This window comes from Typopeltis vanoorti, chromosome 6 (assembly GCF_054136105.1).
Source record: "Typopeltis vanoorti isolate ZY-2024b chromosome 6, IOZ_Tvanoo_1.0, whole genome shotgun sequence".
Classification (NCBI taxonomy): domain Eukaryota; kingdom Metazoa; phylum Arthropoda; class Arachnida; order Uropygi; family Thelyphonidae; genus Typopeltis; species Typopeltis vanoorti.
The window spans coordinates 70,746,078-70,766,291 of record NC_143554.1 but is presented as its reverse complement, the minus strand read 5'-3'; the positions used below and the strand labels follow the sequence as shown (position 1 = coordinate 70,766,291).

Below are 20,214 nucleotides of genomic sequence, written 5' to 3'. Positions count from 1 at the left end.
ATGTTAATAATAATAATAACAGCAGTCTGAGAAGAGAATCTTGCAGTCCACCATTTGCTATTCCTTCTCCATATACACTTCATTGGCTTCTATCCATCAGCTAGCCAACCATCCCTGTCTCCAAGCCACCATTTGGTTATCTATCTCCATTCCCCTCAATTTTGACAGTAATTTTTATATGTGGCATACTAGTAAATCTAGAAGAATTATCATATGTAATTTCATTTTCCTGGTATGGCTGCTATCCTGCTTATTGGAGGCCAAAAGTAGTTTGAAAAATCCCATGTTTGGTCTCTATAGCTACAGTGTCATAAGAGCAGTTACAACAGCAATAATACCATTTGTTATTAAAATTACAACCACCCTCCTGCTTCCTTAGTACTCTGTGCAGTTGACATGACTTTATTTTTTAATGTGATTCTGGAATGCTAATTATTACCATTTCCAGTACCTATTGTTTTGTTACTGAAACCATCAGTTTACTCTTCTAATTTTCCTAAGAACTGTCATATACACTGACACTTCTTAGGAAAATTAGATTTAAATTAAAATTAAAATGTCCACTTTATTAGGAACACTTCCCCAGTTAGGAAAATAGACTGTTCCTGAAGATGTTGAGTCATGTGGCTGCAACTTGTTATATAAATCAGGCAAACAGACAGCATCCAATGGTTCTGTTTATTGTTTGATTCATTCAGAATGGGTAAAAGGCATGACTTAAGTGACTTTGAGCATGGTATGATTGTTGGTGTAAGTATATCATGTCTACTCTTCTGGGCTTTTCATGCACAACTGTGTTGAGGGTGTACTAGGAGTGGTGTAATACCCAGATAACTTCAAGCCAACAGCAGTCCTGTGGATGGTAACAGCTCATTGATGCAAGAGGTCAGAGAAGAATGGCAAGGATTGCAAAACATGACAGGAGGACAAAGCCAGTCAGATCACAACTCAGTATAACAGGTGGTCAGAACATCATCTTGTACCCCCATCTGTGACAGCATTGCATGTTGTCACAGATTGGGGTACAAGAGCAGACAACCATCCCAGGTCCCGTTGCTGTCAGCTAAGAATAGGGAGATGCAGCTTCAGTGGGCACATGATCACCAACACTAGAAAAATATTGTCTGGTCTGATGAATTCCAGTTTGTACCATATCATGCTGATGATAGAACCAGAATATGGTGACAACCGCTCAGGCTGGTGACAGGGATGTAATGATGTGGGGAATGTTTTCTTGGTACACGTCAGGTCCCCCTGATACCAGCTGAACACTGCCTGAATGCTACAGACTATCTTAACATTGTTGCTGATCATGTTTCCTTCACTCATGGCTGCAGTTTACCTAGGTACTTCCAGCAAGATAATGTTCCATACTACAAAGCACACAGCATGTTGAAGTGGTTTGAGGATCATGACAGCAAGTTTCCTTTACTTCAGTGGCCAGCTCAATCCCCCAGACCTCAAACCCAATAGAGCATCTCTGGGATCAGGTGGAACAAGTAGTTCATAGGAGCATTGTGCCATCCAGTGATCTTCAATCTTTAGCTGAGTATCTGCAACAGTTGGGTGATGCCGTTATGACAGTGTGGACAAACATCCCAGAGAAATGTTTTAATTGGATCATTGCCACAGAGAATACAGGCCATTCTTAAGACAAAATGGATTCTTCTCATTATTAAATGCTGTTCCTAATAAAGTGGGCACTCAGTGTATACAAGAGTTGCCCAGTCTCGTATGGATGGCAGAGTTTTTTCTTCAGAGAAACTCAAGAATTTTTCAACCTGCATACAGGCAAATCAGCCAAGGAATACAAGCAATGCAGCTTCCTGGTCTATGGCAGCAGATTATAGTGATGGATTAAGTAGCATAGTGATAGGTTGTGTGGTGTATCCTCCTGCAATCAGTTTTTGGATTCCATGGAAGCATCATGTAATAATAATATGTAATCTTTAGTTGACTATTTTGTTTAAATCCAGCTATCAGTTTCATAAAATAAAATAAAGTTTGCATTGTTTAGTGTTTCAACTAATTTCTCTGCCTCTGTTCCTCTTTTGTTTTCATATAAGTTTATTGAACATGCGCCACTAAACCAGCTTGGCTTGTTCTATTATTAATTTTCATATTTCATTTACTATCTTCATTAAAAATTGTACCTAAGTGCTTGAAATATTTGAACTGTTCTATAAATTCATTCCTACGAATGAAGTTGATGTTATCTGTATTATGATTTCCATCTTTTTAAAAGCTGATTTTCAGGCTATATTGCAACAATTATATAATTTATTTAATGATTCTTGAAAGTCTGTGAAAGTTTTATTTAAGAGGATAACATCATCTGCATAGAGTAAACAACTAAGTAACATTAATACTCTGATTTGATCATTCCTTTCCTTATAACATGTTCCATGTAGAGTATAATGACAGTTGAGATCGTGCACAACCATGCTTTATGCCCAATTTAATGACAAATCATGTTCCTGTACATTTTAAAAAAAATAGCATCCTGACAACCATTATTTCATCAAAACTTAGATTTCTGTCGTTAATGATACCAAGCTATTTTAAACCTGGTTTTAATTCAAATCTATCAGCTATTATCACCTCTTCTCTTGATTTCCCAAGTAAGCAAACAGACAAGTAAGTCAAGTTTCTGCTTGCAGGTAGTGCAAGTCTGGGTGACCCGCACATAATGTAAGTCTTAGGCAACTCGTGGTAAAGGTGGAATAAGCTCTGATCACTATTCTTAATATTTACCCTTAATGCAAAGCACATCTCCTTGAGAAGATGTATGATTACTTGGGAAGTGGATTAAAACCAGATTTAAAATAGCTTGGTATCTTTAACATATATTATACCCAAGGTAAAAAACTTTCTACATTATCTCTCATCCTGAGATTTTTATTTAATAAGGTCAAAGCACTTTATGGTAACTTGTTCTGGTAAAATACTTCTCTGTATTACTTAAACCTTGGTATTTCTAAGCCTGGCTCCCACTGATGAGACCTCAATAAAGGTCGAAACTGGTCTGGGTAGTGGCCTCTTGCCTTTAATGCATAGCATCATACATCTTCTCAAGGAGATGTGCTTTGCATTAAGGGTAAATATTAAGAATAGTGATCAGAGCTTATTCCACCTTTACCACGAATTGCCTAAGACTTGCACTACATGCGGGTCACCCAGACTTGCACTACTTGCAGGCGCAAACTTGACTTACTTGTCTGTCTGCTTACTTGGGAAATGGATTAAAACCAGGTTTAAAATAGCTTGGTATCTTTAACGTATATTATACCTGAGGTAAAAAACTTTTTAGATTTCTGTTCTCCAAATTTGTCTTGGGGGAAAAAAAATCTCAGTAGCAAGCCTCTTCTGTAATTCTCACAACAATTTTCATTTCCTTTTTGTAGATTGGTTCAATTATATCTTCATTCCAATTATCTGCAATTTGGCATTCTGATCAAGCTTTCTCTTGTTTTCTTGGTACATGTTAGGGCCCCTGATACCAGTTGACCACTGCATGCTACAGGCTATCTTAACATTGTTGCTGATTATGTTCATCCATTTGTGGCTGCTTCCAGCAAGCTAACTTTTAACAATTGCATTTCTAGTACAGTGGAACCTCGGTTGTCGAATGCCTCTGTTCTTGAACAATTTGGTTCCCAAACATATTTTTGGAACAAAAATTTCGGAGTAAAACGTCTTTAGTAAGTTGCATGTTACTATCGTATTAGTCACTTGTGGCTGAATCGTCATATTATGTTATTCTAGTGATTATTTCACTTAACTGCGCTGTGAAAACAATTTGTGTTGTTTCCTATAACAAAATATCAGCAGACAGTGGCAGAAACGTTGCAGCTAAGAAAGCATCAACTTCTTGGTGGAAATGTGACCAGTGCGACATGCTTTTGCGAGGCCCATGATTGCACCCTTTAGCAGTTAGCTTTTTTTTTTTATTATTTATTGACTAAAAATAACGTTTCATTCATTTTCTTGCCTTTTTCAAATAAATACTTCAATTTATCTCGTTTGTTTTCTTGAAAAAATAGTAACAATATATACATATTTTCTTATTTTGATACATGAAAAATTTCAAGTATTTTGATGGGCTAAGCTTGGTTTCCAGTGCACCAGGCTATGCTTATATACAGACCATGCTTTAAAAATAGCTGCTGTGAGACCCAGCTGTTTCACTAAGGAATAATGACAAGTTAACCTGTAAAACAGATACATATCACGTCGCTAGCGGAAAGTGTATGCATGAGGCACACTTGTTGCATATGGCAGTCAAAGTGTTAAACCTCCAACATGATGCTGATGACTACAATTTTCAGTCATTCTTGTAACATGAGGGTCATTGATAAGCAACTTCAACAAGCAGTTGATTGTATATGTTCATGGGTTCAAATTTTCAGTAGGAAAAAAAGTGTCTATGTACACTTTTCTGAAAATGAAATTTTACCAAGACCCACAGTTAATAAGGGACAAATTGTTATCTCACTTCCAACAGCGCCTGTTTCTTAACACTCATTTTTGACAAAAAGCTTACATTCCTTGTACATATTTGTCAACTAAAGAAAAGTACAAGAAAGCACTAATATCCTTTAAACTCTGTCTTCTATGCAGTGTTAAGGGGGGGGGGGTCATTTTTCTTTTTCTCAGAGCTTGATTATGGGACACTTCTGCAAGGGAGAGAATTCTTCATGAATGGAGATGATGGATAAGATCCATGTCTGGGATCATCAAGGTATACAAATAGTTACTGGTGTATTTTGCACATCGCCAAGCCTTTATGTCAAAGCAAATGAATCTACTTCCTCACTTCAACAGAAACAGTTGTCACTTAACTTTGCCCTTAAAATTAAGTCTCTAGCTAAGCAGTATCCTTCATGGATTAGTATTTTTCCCCTACAGTGGAAGTTCATATTACACCTATCTGATATGCTTGTAGATGTTACCTCTACAGTAAGGAAGTTACTAGCATATCATTATCAATCTACTTGCAGCTGTTTATTCCATGCTGAGTAGCATACTCAGATTTCATACCTGTCTATAATGACAGTTAAGATCTGAGCCTTCTGCTGGTTGTGCTACTATTTTTCCTGCTCCATTATCTCCAGTCAGATTCCACTTTAATGGAGTAACTCTAATGTTGAGCTGCATGTAATCCAGCTTGCAGTTTTACACATAAAACAGAACAGATACAAAATATTATGACTTATACAGACTCCCTAAAATTCTTTACTTGCAATCTGGGATTGATTATGAAGATAAGTCTTCACCCAGTCAATTTCAGCCTTGTACTCTATGCTATTACAATAGTGTAAAGTGGGATGATTACCAGGATTTGTATGCTTCTTTTCCATGGTCTGATTACTGTTTTCATTCTCCTGATCCAAACACATGCTTTGACCAAAATAGTGCTTCCTGGAACGAGGTCCTTCATTTCTTGCTCCACTGCAAATTCCCCATCTCTGTTCAAGCCCTGATTTTCTTAAAAAATGCCTCTGCAGTCTGTGATAAAATACAACATATATTCAATGGCTTGGTCTGTGCGCTTCGCAACCTGGGAAAGGGTGTCCTGGGTTCAATTCCTGTCACTGACATGAGGCGCTTAGGCTCTTTCTCAGGCATAGCCAAGTTAGCCGGTCTTGGGCATGGACTGCAAGGTTTTCTCCTCAGTTTATCTGGGGTTTTTCATCTTACAAACAGGCAAACCAGCCTTAAGAAACTCAACGCTTCTGGGAGGCATAGGGCTAACCACCTTATCCGTGTGAACAGTTGTAGTTAAATGAATAGAAAACCCTCGACACCACATGGTAAAAGAGGGGAAAAGGAAGAATTCAATGGTTTTAGTCAAAAACTCTAGCTTCTCACTTAGCATACACTACAACACAAAAGATGGGTAAGGAAATTATCAGCAAATCCAACATTGGAACTAAAGGCCAAATGCAATAAGCATACTTTGTGTTCAATGATAGAAAATCCTTCTGGTCAAAGAAGATAAATTCTGACAGACTGAATTGATATTGCTATTTGTAATTGTAAGTTATCTTAACGCATTCAAGGATGTTCAAGCTATGTTTCCCTCATTTTCAAACTACTGCTACATGGCTTGAGAGTCACAACAATCAAAGAGCAAACATGTGACAGTGAGTTAAACAAAATTCAGTTATTACTGACTAATTTATGATTAAATATTTCAGAAACATACATAAAGCATTGATATCTGTTAAAAGCAAAAATGCTTGTGTAGCAAAATTTTTGGACTGCAGATATGAATTTAGTACCTTGAAATATATTAGAATTACATAAATAAAATTTAATTTGTTGATAGTTCTCATTCTCTACATCTGTAAATGTGGTTAAGGGATTGAAGAGACTAGTTAAAATGCACTCTTCATTGTGTAGAAATTTATTGAGACAGATACCCATGTTAGAGCACTTACTTTACTTAAAGATAAAATAATCCTCGACATTTCAACTTTTATATTAAGTCATCTTCAGGAATGCATACAGTAGCAAACAAATTAATCCGAACACTCACTTTTCTTATTTCCACATCTCAAAACCATGCTTTTATAATGAATTGCATTAAATTATCATTTGTATCACAATTTAATTTTCCAAGTCTCTTTTTTCACTGTGGCTCACAAATTTTCTGTTGGGTTACCTGGCCATTGAAGCAATTGGATGTTGAGATTTTTGAGGAACTCTCACAATGAAGTGTGGGCATGGAGCGAGATCCTGTTGGAAGATGAGTTCTTTGTCTTTCTGGATCTGTGGGACCACTCTTTTCTCCAGTATTTTTATGTATTGGTCACTTTTTATGATACTGTCAACAGGCACAAGTGAGTCTGGACTGGTCTGTGTAAAAACAACCCCAGCACATCTTTTTAGCTGGGTATTTAGAAGGTGGATGGGAGAGGTCTTCTCAGCCAGCTGTTGATTTGCAAACATAGGGTACTCACTGTCCTTGTACAAAGAAATGGCTCTCATCTGAGAATATGACCTTCTTCCACTTCTCAACGGTCTCCAATCTTTGTATACTTTTACCCACTGGAGCCTCTTTTTCTGCACAGCCTTCATCAACAGTTGTTTCTTGTTTGGTCTAAGGGCAGTCCTCTCTGCTTTCAACAATCTTCGATGGACTGTCATGTCAGAAACGTTAATTCCACTAGCTGCCAAGTCCAAGTCTATAGCAGACAATCTTGGATTCATTTTGCTTTTCCTAACTAGGATCTTGAGTATGTATAGTTTTCCTTTTCTGTCAGGAAAAAAAAGGTATCTGTCTCCCTAAATCTCTTTCATATCGCATTAACAGTACCCAAACCAACACCACACTAATTGGCAATTTGTCTTTGAGTCATGAATGTGTGCTGAGAAAGGGTACATATTTTTGAACACTTTCTTGGAGATGTATCCATTTTATAGCTACACAAAATGAAAACACTATGAATGTACACTCGTTTACACTATTAAAAACACACAACACTATTAATAAACATTGTAGACAGTTAAAACATGCAGCACTCAACCAAAATAGTGAACTAAAACCAAAACCTTGATGAAAATTTGGCTTGTTTGGATTAATTTTTCGCTACTGTATATATGAACACTAAAACACAACATACATAGATGCACCTTATAAGCTATAGCATAACTGCTCTATTAACTGTTTAACATAGTCTACCTCTGGTAATGAAAAGAATCAGGAGAGTAAAATCTAAATTTAAAAAAGTTATATATATATATATATATAAATGATGACTTTAATATGAAGATTGAAATGTTGAGGGTAATCTTTGTTTAAAGTAATTTCTCTACGCAGCAAATGCTGACCACCATGAAAGAATGGTAAAATACTGGATTAAGCTGATAGACCCAGGATTTTCCACAATGGTCAGCATAGGTTTGTAAATGTGACATTTATTAAAAGTTTATGTGCAGGATAAGAGAATGAACACATCACTGAAGTTGGAACTAAGATTACCTATACATGTGAATTAGAAGACTTGCCTTTTTGTGCATTTAATCTCTCTTTGCTTGACTTTTCATGATTGCTTATGGTAAAATGACATTAGAAGGAACATGAAATATGCAATAATGGTTTCTTTGTCAAGTGCTATATATATATATATATATATATATACACACACACACACACACACACACAGAGAGAATTTCATCCACCTCTGCTGCAAATCATGCCAAGTGTTCTCCCACCCTCATACCACTATTTTTTTTATTATGTTGAGCCCATACACAAGAAGTAGATTAATCAAGCTATAGTACATGAGTATCATATATGGACAGTGGATTGGGAAAGGAGAAATTTGGTTACGTCTGATTTAAAAGCCTGTATGTCATATTTCTTGGGAAACACTTGTGTTTCCCAAGAAATATGACATATAACTCGAAGACTGTTCCATAATACAGCAGTAGCAGAGATGGAGGAGGAAAAGAAACTTCTGTAGTCTTCGAGTTGTGCTGTGAAAGGATGTTGGATAGCAGCTGCATGTTCCAACAGACGTAGTACTGAGTGGGGAAATTATTGATACTATTTCATGTGAACTTTGCCATGGAAATATTTACAAAACACACATATTGCAGAAACCAAATGCCTGTGCTTAGGAACTCCCCCTCCCCTATTTATATATTCAGCATGATAACGAAGTACCATGTGATATCAATCAATGTCACATGCTGTTACTAAAATTGGGCACACCTATACTCACTACATAATCAGCAAACATTTGCCAGTAATGAGGAAACGTAGTGATGTAAGCCAATTTGTGACTGCAGACAGATAGTTGGGGCCTGGAGGCAGGTGCAAGTATTTTGGAAACAGCTGCACTAATTGGTTGTTCTCGTACTACTGTATGAAGGGTGTACCAAGACTGGATTAACCATGAACAGACTGTGGTTAATTCTAGAAATGAGCGTCGGGGTGTCATGATTGGTATTTCAGCAACAACGTGCAAAGTCACACAGCTCCAGTTCAACCCATTTCCACATGCACCATACCTTGCTTTGCCTAGAGTTCCACAGTCAGACCAACAAGGACAGCTAGGCATTGTAAACAAGGCTTCACATTGGCCAAGGAATGTCAGCAATGGACCCTCAACAGATGAAAGTCATCTGGAGTGATGAGTCCTGCTTCTGCACCACACTGATGGCTGGTTTGTATTTGGTAAAAACAGCATGAAGCCCCTGATTGCAGAGTTGGGGGTTCAACAGGCTAGTGGAGGTGGTGTTATGGTCTTGGGGAGCTATTTCCTGGCACATCCTAGGTTCATTGGTTATCATCCCACAAACAGGGAATGGTGGATGCTAAAGGGACCTGTCAGCCAACCATCTCCATCCATATCTGCAAGAGGTCTATCCCAACCACAGTGCCATCTTTCAAGAGAAGGTATGAGAGGTGGTTTTAGTGATATGTAACCTCCCTTGGTGAGTCCATGACTCTCTCTCTCTCTCGTAGTAGTAGTAGTAATGATAAGTTGGATTATAACGATGATTATAATCCAACTTATAGGTTGAATAAAAGCTATGAAAATGTTGTCTGCAAAATGGTAAAGATACTATGAATGATATTGATATCTCCTATTGTGTAAATGATCTGAAAAATGATTTTTATGAATGAAAAAAAAATTTAAAACTTACTAGAAACTTCAGAAATTTAGTGAAAATTTCCATGGGAGAGTCATTTTAAGATAAAATTAATGCTTTTTTTTTCTCATCTTCATCCAACAATAGATAGCACCAATTAGGACTTTAGTTGTTTTTTTTTTAATTTTTTAAACTGTTCCCATTGTTAACCAAATTGTTGCTGTACATATACTGTGGCAAACTGTTTTTGTGCTCTGAAGGTACTGGATATAATACCAATGAAATATTAGCAAATAAGTTAAATATTAATTATTCTCTTATTATTTTTGTGCTGTGAATTAATCCTGTCAAATAAATGGACATGAACTGCTGACACAAACTTTCTACTCATTTAAGAATAGGCAATCTGGTCCAACCTCAATGACATTCACTCTCAGCATCTGTGCACATATTCTTTCTGATATCCCATTGTTAATGTCCAACTTAGTATCCCCCTCTTTTTGTTGTTCTTTGGCTAAAAGTCTCTTTGCTTATTCTATCAAATTCATATGCTGTTGCTCTGTCCTGATGTGATCAACCATTCTGAGTTTTTTTTTTCATTCATTTCTTTCAATACCAATTTTCTTCATTCTAACATTCCTAATCATTAAGTAATCCTCCATGAGATTTTAGTGCTTACAATTTTGACTGACTTTCCATTTCCAAATGCACTGATACAATAAACAGGCCAAAATATATGAATCAATAAACATAATACATTGTCTTGTAGCCTCGTTCACAATTCCAACTGCTGATCTTGTAGGAAACGCTACTTTGCCATAACAATACATGCATTTTAGATATCCTACATAATTTTAGGAAACTTTGAACTGACAGGAATCATATCCTTCCTTGCTGGGATCTCATTAACCAATGGGCAGGAGCCCCCACCTAAGATGTCAAGGCATGCAGAAATTCCTATCCTGAATTTTAAATGTATGTTAATTTTATTCTTTATATGCCAAATGACAGCTTGTCCTACTGACACTTCCATTCTGGCTGAAGAGATATTGGAAAGGAACAAAATGAACTTACCAGTAAGTTATAACATAACCCAAAACATTACAATAAACACTGTGCTCTCAGCAGAGGACATGCTTTTAGTGTAGTAGATACTTGGGGGGGGGAGGGACATGGGCAAAATTGCTGCTCTTAGTTTACTAATGGTTGGACAAAATCAAGGAAGTAAATCCTGTCTGTTTTAATTTAAAAACAAAGTTTATTAAAGTAAGATAGTATCTATTATTTAATAATATAAATTTTACCTCTGAGAATTGTCAAGTATTTTGCTTAAGTACATAGAAAGTTATGAATTAAAAATTCTGTATTCTTTATCTTAGATTGAAAATCGATATAAGAAAGCACAGTTCTTAACTGACTTTATAGAAATGGAAATGAGACACCTTGATTCAATACAAAGAGAAGAAGAAGATTTCCAGAATTATTCACAGAAAGTAATAAAGAACTGTGATCATAAATGTATGAATACCTTTCCTCTAAGAAAAGTAGCACAACCTGGAATAGAAGGAGGAAAAGGACCACTTTACAAAGATTGTGGTGGTGTTCGTCCTCGTCATCTTACTACTGATGAAGAAGGAGATGAGATGGCTACAAAACATTATCCCCCAGTTAAAGCTAAACAAAGAAGTAAAGCTACTGACAGACGAAGATTAGGTTATGCATTTTAAGTAGTAACTATTTTAAATATTATGAACCAAAATAAATTACTAGGTGGTGTTTCTGATCTTGTGTATTGTGTATATTTTTAAAATATGTAAATAACAACAACAGGAATTTATATATTAAAGAATTTTAATTAAAAAAACTGGTAACAACTTGTAATAGAATTTGAAAGAGTTCCTATTTATAATATTTTTTATATAGAGTTGAAGAAATGCTAATGCAAACAAATTTTTGATTATAAAAGTTGATACAATCACAGACAACTATAATATATAACTTGATGAAAGAGATTAACAAGCAGGACCAAATATTTAAAGTATAAAATTCTTTCATGTTATCTTTTATGTTTGTTTTTTTTATCTCTACAATGAAATATTAAGTTTAAACAAAATTATTATAATATGTAATAATATATATCAGCAAAGTAATATATGCCATCTTAAAATCTTCTTTGTTAAGTCATCATTTAATATCAAAGGTTTGGTCCTATTAAAATTTAGATTTAGAAAGTGATAATCAGAGACTTCTTTCGTACCTTACATATTTTGATTACTAAAACTTAGGAATTATTTTTATTAGAGATCAGATTATAGAAGTAAAACAATTTTCATTAAATTTCAACATTCATTTTTTGGGCTTAAGTGTATTAACACTGTTAAGACAATTAGTCATTTCAACCTAGATACTGCTAAGCACACCAACAGGAAAATTTTCATCTTAGAGTAGTTAGTGCACTTTGTCCATGTTTATTATGTCTTTAAGAACCACTTTTTAATAGGATAATTTTTAGTGTGCTTAGTAGTTATGTAATAAAAGAATATCCTTATAACTGATTAAAAACTGATACAATTGACTAATTCAATTAAAGGTCAGTTTTATTGTTTAAATTAATTTCCAAAAGTTAAATAAAACCTTGCTACAGAAAATAAATGAAATCCTGGACAATTATTCAGAAACTTTTAAAATTTCAGTATTGACAATTAATGATAACTGAAGATTATTCTGGCTGTTATTATTATTTTTTTTAAAAAAACTTCCTCTGCTTATTCTTTATCAGCTGTTTATAGCAGCCTGCATAAACAGAGATGATACATTATTAAATCTGCTTAGTATTTATACATCTGTTTACAGAATGCTGTTTTAGAATTTCTAAATTTCTATTTATGATATTTTGAAAATAAGCAAAGATGATGTCTGATGTTTAGTTATTCAAAAATTTTGGTACACAATATTTGAATAAATATCATGCACCATCTTTTGCTTATATTTTAAAATATTCATATCACACATGAGATATAAATATATCAGTTTTTTTTGCCAAATGCCTTAATTATTTTTTAAAATTTAGGCAAGATAAACTTAATTTCAAATGCTTTTTAAATGCACAAAATATGAATTTTAAACTCATTTCATCAGTTACTTTTAAGATATTCAATCAGGCTGTATCTGAAATTTACAATGTTCTTTTCATGACATCCAAGAAAAGGAGCATGTTTGTTGCAAATGTTTACCATATTATACATAACAAAAAAAAAAAAAAACAAGTTACATAAAATTGAAAACTACATAAAATGTTAGTAACCATTATTTATACTGAGAGCTTAAACTGATAATTAAAACTCTCATTAGAACTCTAATAAAGAATAACCTTTAAGCTAATGTTGTATTATAATAATGCTAAAAATATACATTAAATATTACAAAGCAATCTGGCATTGTTTTTTGTTTCTGTTTAAAACACAAGCTCGTCCAGAGTAGGCTTTTACAAATATTCGTGCTATGCAGTGGGATTCAAATATCTGCAACCTCCTGGTGGAAAAATGAATAATTTTGTTCATGCAGCAGTGCTAAGAACTGCCAACCATGCTGGCAAGTTTATGATGTACAGGCATTTTTTATATCGTATATTATAAATACAATGAAACTTTTGTTATATAACACTCATTTTCAAATTCTGTTATTCATTGGGTTGTAACATTGTGTTACCCAATTTTCAAGTCATTTTGAGTTATTTTTTTGTTTCTAGTGAGGTATTGCACTAAAAGATTTGTGCGTTTATTATAAATAACAATGACAAAACAGACAACAAACAAGCATTACATTATCTCATATCAGAGATGCAATGGGAAAGGCATTTTTTATGCCCAAGATATCTGACAAAAAATCAATTGCAGAGAACATACATAAAAAAGGGGAAACAAACTACCTCAGTAGTGTCAGCTGTCACTAGATGTCATTGTTGAGCAAATGCACTGTACCCCTACATTCAAATTTTTATTTCATTTGGTGTTTGAGTTTATAAACAATCTTAACAATACTCTTGATTATTTAGAAAATGAGCAAACAAGAACAATTATTCATTCCTGATTACCTCTCAAAGGAAGCCTGTGAAAAGAATGCAAATCAGAAAAAAAAAAACAAAAAAAAACTGAAGCTTACATTTCTCTGGAGGAAAAATAATAAATAAACCATCAGAGTTAGAATGAGTGATAATATATTTAATCAGCGATCAGCATTATATTAGCAATTTTTTTGAGTAAATTTAAACAATTAAGAAAAATTAAATGTATTAGAAGTTTTGGGATCCTGCACAAATATTTTTCCTTCCTCAGTTTATAGGAATGCAAAAATCAGACAAAAATTCAATTAAATATTAGTATTATTAGCATCAAAGAGTCAAAACATGCATCACAGGAAGTCGCACTTATGGTGTCATGAATTTTCTTAGTTTATTTATTCAGCTAAAAATAATGGTCATAATGTTACATTATTATTTTTATCTGAGACATTGGCAAATAATGTGGAACATTATTTTCCCATGTTTGTTGGGCAAGATCTTGGCTATTTTGTTCTTGAACTGCTTCTGTAGATGGGGAAAAAAAAGTTACCAGAAAACTTTAAGAACATCATGAAACACTGTCACTAATGTAAGTGATTTTTCAGTTGTTCTCATCTAAAAAATGGCTCAAATATAAATGAAATTCAAATTTATAAGAAAAAAAATAAATAAAAAAGGAAGTGCATGAAGATTATGCTAAATTATGCCATAAGGAAAAGTGTCACATATTCTACCCTAAATATATTAATGATGTACATGCTATAAAAGACATCTGTCATTTCAGTAATTGCATAGTTTAAAAGAAATTTATATTTCTTTGGCCAAAGGAGCTGGTGAAAACAATTTTTCAATAAGAAGAAACCATATTCTCATGGTCAAATAAATTAGCATTTCATATCAACAAAATCCACAATGAAGGTATTCAAAGAAAAGGTTCAAGTTCTGTTTAAGAGAAAACATGTAAAACTGAATGCTTCATTCAGAACTTTAAAAAATTCATATAATCATCCTGTGGACGTTTTTGGTATTGTGAAGGCGCAATGTTGCATATCATCTTGTACCCACACACATAACTTGCTCACATAAGCATAGGAACAGAAACTAAACTGCAGACAGATATTTATTTACAAATCAATTTTTATCATCATAAAAGCCAGGAAGAGCAGGGCATGCAAACAAATAAACTTTGCTTATGATTAGGTAAAGGACTGAAACAGTAATTAATTAATTTTTTAAAATTTATTTATTAACCTTCCTACTGGCCGAGGCAGATGAAATACTGAGACCAAATTTCTTATCCATGTTATTCAATGGGTGTTACAGAATTGTATCCAGATTTAGCTGGATGTCTATAGACGTCATGGCCGGTTGTGTGTGTGTGGGGGGGGGGGGGGGGTAATAAATATTAATAATTTAATAAAAATAAATTTCCTTTGGACTTTTTGTTAACAGGAATCAAACTGTATAAAAGTATGAGAAAAATCTGTGTCTACTGTATTGAGAACAACAAAATAAATATAATAGTGTTAGATTAAAAAACAATGCCGTCTTGGAAATGGAGCAATCCCTTTATAACAACTAGACTAAAAGAGAGAGAGATAGCCAGCAACATGATCGGTGCTGGCTGCATGTATATAACAGGTGAAAAGGAAATCTAATTAGGCATCAGGATTTTAAATATGCTTTTAAATGACCATATATAAGAATCAAATACCTTATTTATTAATGTAATGTGCATTACAAACTTTTCTCTCCTAGTTTCGCAAAATCTCACCTGAACCATACTGTTCCAAAATATCTTATTTCTATTCTTAAGCAAAATCCTTCACAATAAGAAATACATGCCCCCCCCCCCCCCCAAAAAAAAAAAGAATGTATGATTTCTTAGGTAGCCATACAGTTGCTACACCTCACATTAACTTAGTATGACATTGTAGCCAAAGATATTCTTTGGCTGCAATGTAGACTGGAATACAGTAGATTAGGAAATGTATTACATACAGTAATTATTTATTATTTCTTTTCATCCTGATAACTGCAAAAAAAAATAATAATAAAAAATAAAATAAAAAAAATACAATTCTCATTTATTTTCTTTCCTTTGACAATTAAGCTACTTTTTCAATTTATATCAATTTTTAAATGCTAAGCTATTTTAAATTAGGAAGATCCTAATTTACTTTGGGAAAAGCCATGGACAAAATGTATTGAAATTTGGATTTTACCATTTCTTTCTTTCCCCCTTTTTGGACCCAACAGATATACTAAATGAGCTATTTCGAATTTAACCATTTTCAATAAATTCATCATCCGGACATTACAAAATAAATAATGGATGCTACATGTTTTACATGCCAAAAATATACTTGATACAATAATTACTTATAATGTAAAATGACTTATGAGATTAAATATTATATATTCCTTGGGTTGTTTGTTGCAGAATTATGTTATAATTACAAATTATAATAGATAACATATCTCTGAAACAAGAAAAGCAAAAACTGATGAACATTTTCATATTTTGCAAACCGACTTATCAAGATGAATATATATATATATATATATATATATATGCTTTTGCTAATTATGTGAATATTAGCTGACTTACAGTTCAGTAACATTCAAATGAGCAACAAACTGTATGGTACAGAATCCTATAAATTAATATTCTTTTTGATATTGATGAACATTGAATATTATACAATGCACTGTTCATATATATTTCTCAATATTTCATAAGTTTATCTCAAAAAAATTTTCCATCAAAATTAAATCTGAGGTTTCTACAAATAACTGCTTGATTGATTTTTTATGACTAAAATTAATTCATATTAATTTTGCTTTATTCATATATTCATATTAAGCTTCATATTAAGAAAAGAAGGAATCAACTACTGTTCAAAGATGGTATTAATTATCTGTTTAATCTACCTAGTATTTGTGTTCAGACAAATACTGATGAATGTATTTTGTTCATATTCTCAGATTTAATGGATATCACATCATTTTAGAAAATAAATAGTTAGTTCAATGCTCACTGTTTCACTCATTACTTCATGATCCTGAGGAGTATCAAAGCAGACTAATGAATTTAAACTGATAAAATTAAAAAAATAAAGAAAATTTTAATGAATAGTCAAATAGTAACTGTATTACAATCCACATTTTTACATGAATCTTACTCAGGCTTCTACAATTATAAAAGGTGAACATAAGACTGTAAACAATTTATCTGACAGCAAATCTTGATCCTGTCCATGTTGCATAAATTCTGTTGGAAATACATATTTTGAGCTATTTTTAACAAATTTAATAACAGACTAGATATTTAACAATATATTTGTTATATCTGTGTATGCACCAATTGTAAAAGCATTATGTGTATATTTTGAGATAAAACTGCTCATGAGTAAAGAGAAATGCTTAACAGTATGAGAGAGATAACCAAATTCAACCGGACAAGTTATTTCTACACATCCTTCATATTTACAACATTCAGAAAGAATGAAGTTTAGAACTGCAAAATTACCATGTACAAAAATCTTATAATATAAAATTTGTAAATTTTGAATAACACTGCAAAAAATTGTAACATACAAGATTAATGTGTTAATTTGCTTTCCATTTAATTAATACTTATGTCAATTCATAGAGAACCACGTTAGTTCAATTTTACATAACTGTTTAACAGCCAAATAACACTGAAAATGGAAACATTTGTGAAAAAAATTCTTAGATTGCAACGCAACATCCTTTTTTTATTACATGGCAGAAGAACATTCGATAAGCATATAACAACATTTTTTTGGGATTGGGGAATTAACTTTGAAAATTTTAGTTTTATATTATCATAATAATATTATAATATCATAAAACAATTTTTTTGTTATATCTTTGTTAACACTTAATATATCAACAACTTGGGGATAACAAAGATTATTCAGTGAAGAAAATGCAACATTTGAATTCATAAAGTGTAGTTAGTGAGCAATAATACAAAGCCATGCCTGACAAAACCTTTCAATAATCACAACAACAGATAAAAAGATTGCATCCAGTATATCACAAGGTCTAACAATGGGCTGAGCTTGACACAACTTCAGATTTGCTTAAGCTTTATGTCTTGTGTTTGGTACAGACAATCATCCATCAGGAAGCTGGGAAAAAAAAATGCCATATAAAAGTTAGTTTACTTCAAATAATCTACTGGCACAAATTATACAATCAGCATTTCTGTTAAGTTAAACGATTTAACCTATGCATTCAACCAAGCAGACCACATATATACTGTGTGTGTGTGTTACTCATCTTTTCTATAGTATATCAGTATCATTATGTGCTGATAGCTACATGCCACATCCATTTATAACTTGCCAAATATTTGACAGGTATACTGACACAACACAGGGCCAGCTTCATTACATGCTAAGAACTCGATCCATTTTAAATCATTAACTGAGAAACTAAAAGTAAGGAATTCTGATCTATTAGTGAGCTTACATGACTTAATAAGCATTTCACTAAAATAAATATTAACTCTAATTAGAAAAAAAATTCTACCTGACAGCACTGCACTGTTCAAATTAGTAAGGCAATCCAGGTAATTTTACATGGGATAAAAATCTACCTCCAAGTCACAGAAACAGCTATGCTCTGTGCTGCTCTTATCCCTTTTGTTAACTATTTTTTATGGAGTTGCTTGAGAAAAAAATCACTAATCTCTATCCTACAACTCTCCCTGTGGCTGCATTATGTTTGTGATGCGATTACTATTGGTTGCATGGTTAGGATATACTAGATGCATTTAAGGTGGTTTATTCCAGAAAGAAAAAAATTACAGCACAAATTAAGAACAATCACTACTAGATACTTTACTCATTAGACAGTTCTCTTTACATTATCAACCCCCCCCCCTCCCAACACACACACACACACACACACACACACACACACACACACACACACACACACACACACACACACACACACAGAAAGAGACCTAAATATTTATTCACCTCACCATCTTGAACAAAAATATTATTATTATTATTGTATGAGCACCTCCATGTGGTCTTGAAGACTCATCACAGAAGACCCAAAGTATTCACATAATATCATCATAGCTCTCCTTAAACCATTAACAAAGGAATCCTAACTGTCTCTGGCAATCCGTTCCATTCATTGACCACTCTCAAAGTGAAAAATTTAGTCTTTACACCCTTACAAACTACACACTTACTCAACTTCCAGGAATGGTCTCTTCTTCTGTCCCATGTAGCAAGTAGCAAAGTGATGAAACACTTCCCCTACATTAATTCTATAAAATCCTTCAAGTAACTTAAATGTTTCTATTATGTCCCCACTTTTCCATGTGTCAACCAACTTCTGCAATCCACAAACCCTGAATTTATACTCATAGACAGCATTCCACCATTCAGTATCTAGGTCACTCGGCTCTGGGTCCTCTCCACTGATTCCTCATCCCCAAGAAACCCAGGTGCCAGATCTAAGCAAAGTAATCCAGATGTGGGCATCTGCTTCTTCTTCTTCACGTAGCTTCCTCAGTGAGAGGATGCAGCAACCATGCCCTTCCAGTTCTCTCTGTTAGTGGCTTTCCACCAACATATGGGCATATAGCCTTATAAAGAGGAATAACAACTTCCCTATCTCTATTTGTTAGTGTATGCGTGTGTGTGTGTGTTCTTCAATAGCTGAGTAATCCTATGAGCTACTTTGGCAACCTTAGCAATATGCCCTCTAAACTCTGTCTACCACCCATAAAATCTCTAGCTTGATCTATTTCCTGCAGTACAGTTCCATCAATGTGGTACATGGCTTGTAATCTATTTTTTCCAAAATGCATAACTTTACATTTCTCCACATTAAACTGATGCCCATTATCTTCTACCCATACTGACAGTCTATTTAAATCACCCTGCAAGCTCTCTACATCAATATGATTAACTATTACTCTTTCCAATTTTATTTATACTGACAGTTTATTTAAATCATCCTGCAAGCTCTCCACATCAATATGATTAACTATTACTCTTTCCAATTTTACATCATCAGCAAAAACAGAATACTTCCCTCCAGATTACTTCCTATATCGTTCATGTACAAATTAAACAGTAACGACCCTAGCACAGAACCTTGTGGCACACCATTAATTACCTGTATTCTCCTGGATGTTGCTCTTCCATATACTGTTTTTGGGTATATATACCCATCCATCAGCCACCACTATCATATCCTTATTTGTTCTAATTTGAGTAACAGAGTTCAATGTGGCATTCCGTCAAATGCCTTTGCAAAATCATTGTGTTGCCATTCCCTTTATCCAATTCGGTTTTCACTCTATTATAAAAAAAAATAATAATAATAAATTACAGGTATGACCAACCTTTTACAGAGCTGTGTTGAATCTAATAGTGTATCATATTCTTCTCTACTCATTCCTGAATTATCTTTTTTGACCAGTTTTTCAGTACTTTTATCACCATTCCAGAGATACTGATTAGTCTATAATCTGCTACTATAGTCTT

General features: G+C 33.6%; 2 protein-coding genes across 4 annotated transcripts in view; one reads left to right on the top strand and one right to left on the bottom strand.

Annotated features, from left to right (window-relative positions):
* Nucleotides 1-11,389, top strand: part of LOC150105526 (cilia- and flagella- associated protein 210-like) — a 199,299-nt gene extending 187,910 nt beyond the window's left edge. For all 3 annotated transcript variants that reach the window (XM_090394239.1, XM_090394238.1, XM_090394237.1), the window contains exon 10: nucleotides 10,986-11,389. In XM_090394239.1, coding sequence (XP_090250365.1) covers nucleotides 10,986-11,333 — 348 coding nt within the window. In that variant the 3' untranslated portion in view covers nucleotides 11,334-11,389. The remainder of the gene's footprint in view (nucleotides 1-10,985) is intronic.
* Nucleotides 11,390-11,881: 492 nt separating this feature from the next.
* The window catches only part of PGAP3 (Per1-like protein PGAP3), a 162,586-nt gene continuing 154,253 nt past the window's right edge, over nucleotides 11,882-20,214 (bottom strand). Inside the window, exon 7 of the mRNA XM_090394240.1 lies at nucleotides 11,882-17,826. Within this exon, the coding sequence (XP_090250366.1) occupies nucleotides 17,769-17,826 (58 nt within the window). The 3' untranslated portion in view covers nucleotides 11,882-17,768. The remainder of the gene's footprint in view (nucleotides 17,827-20,214) is intronic.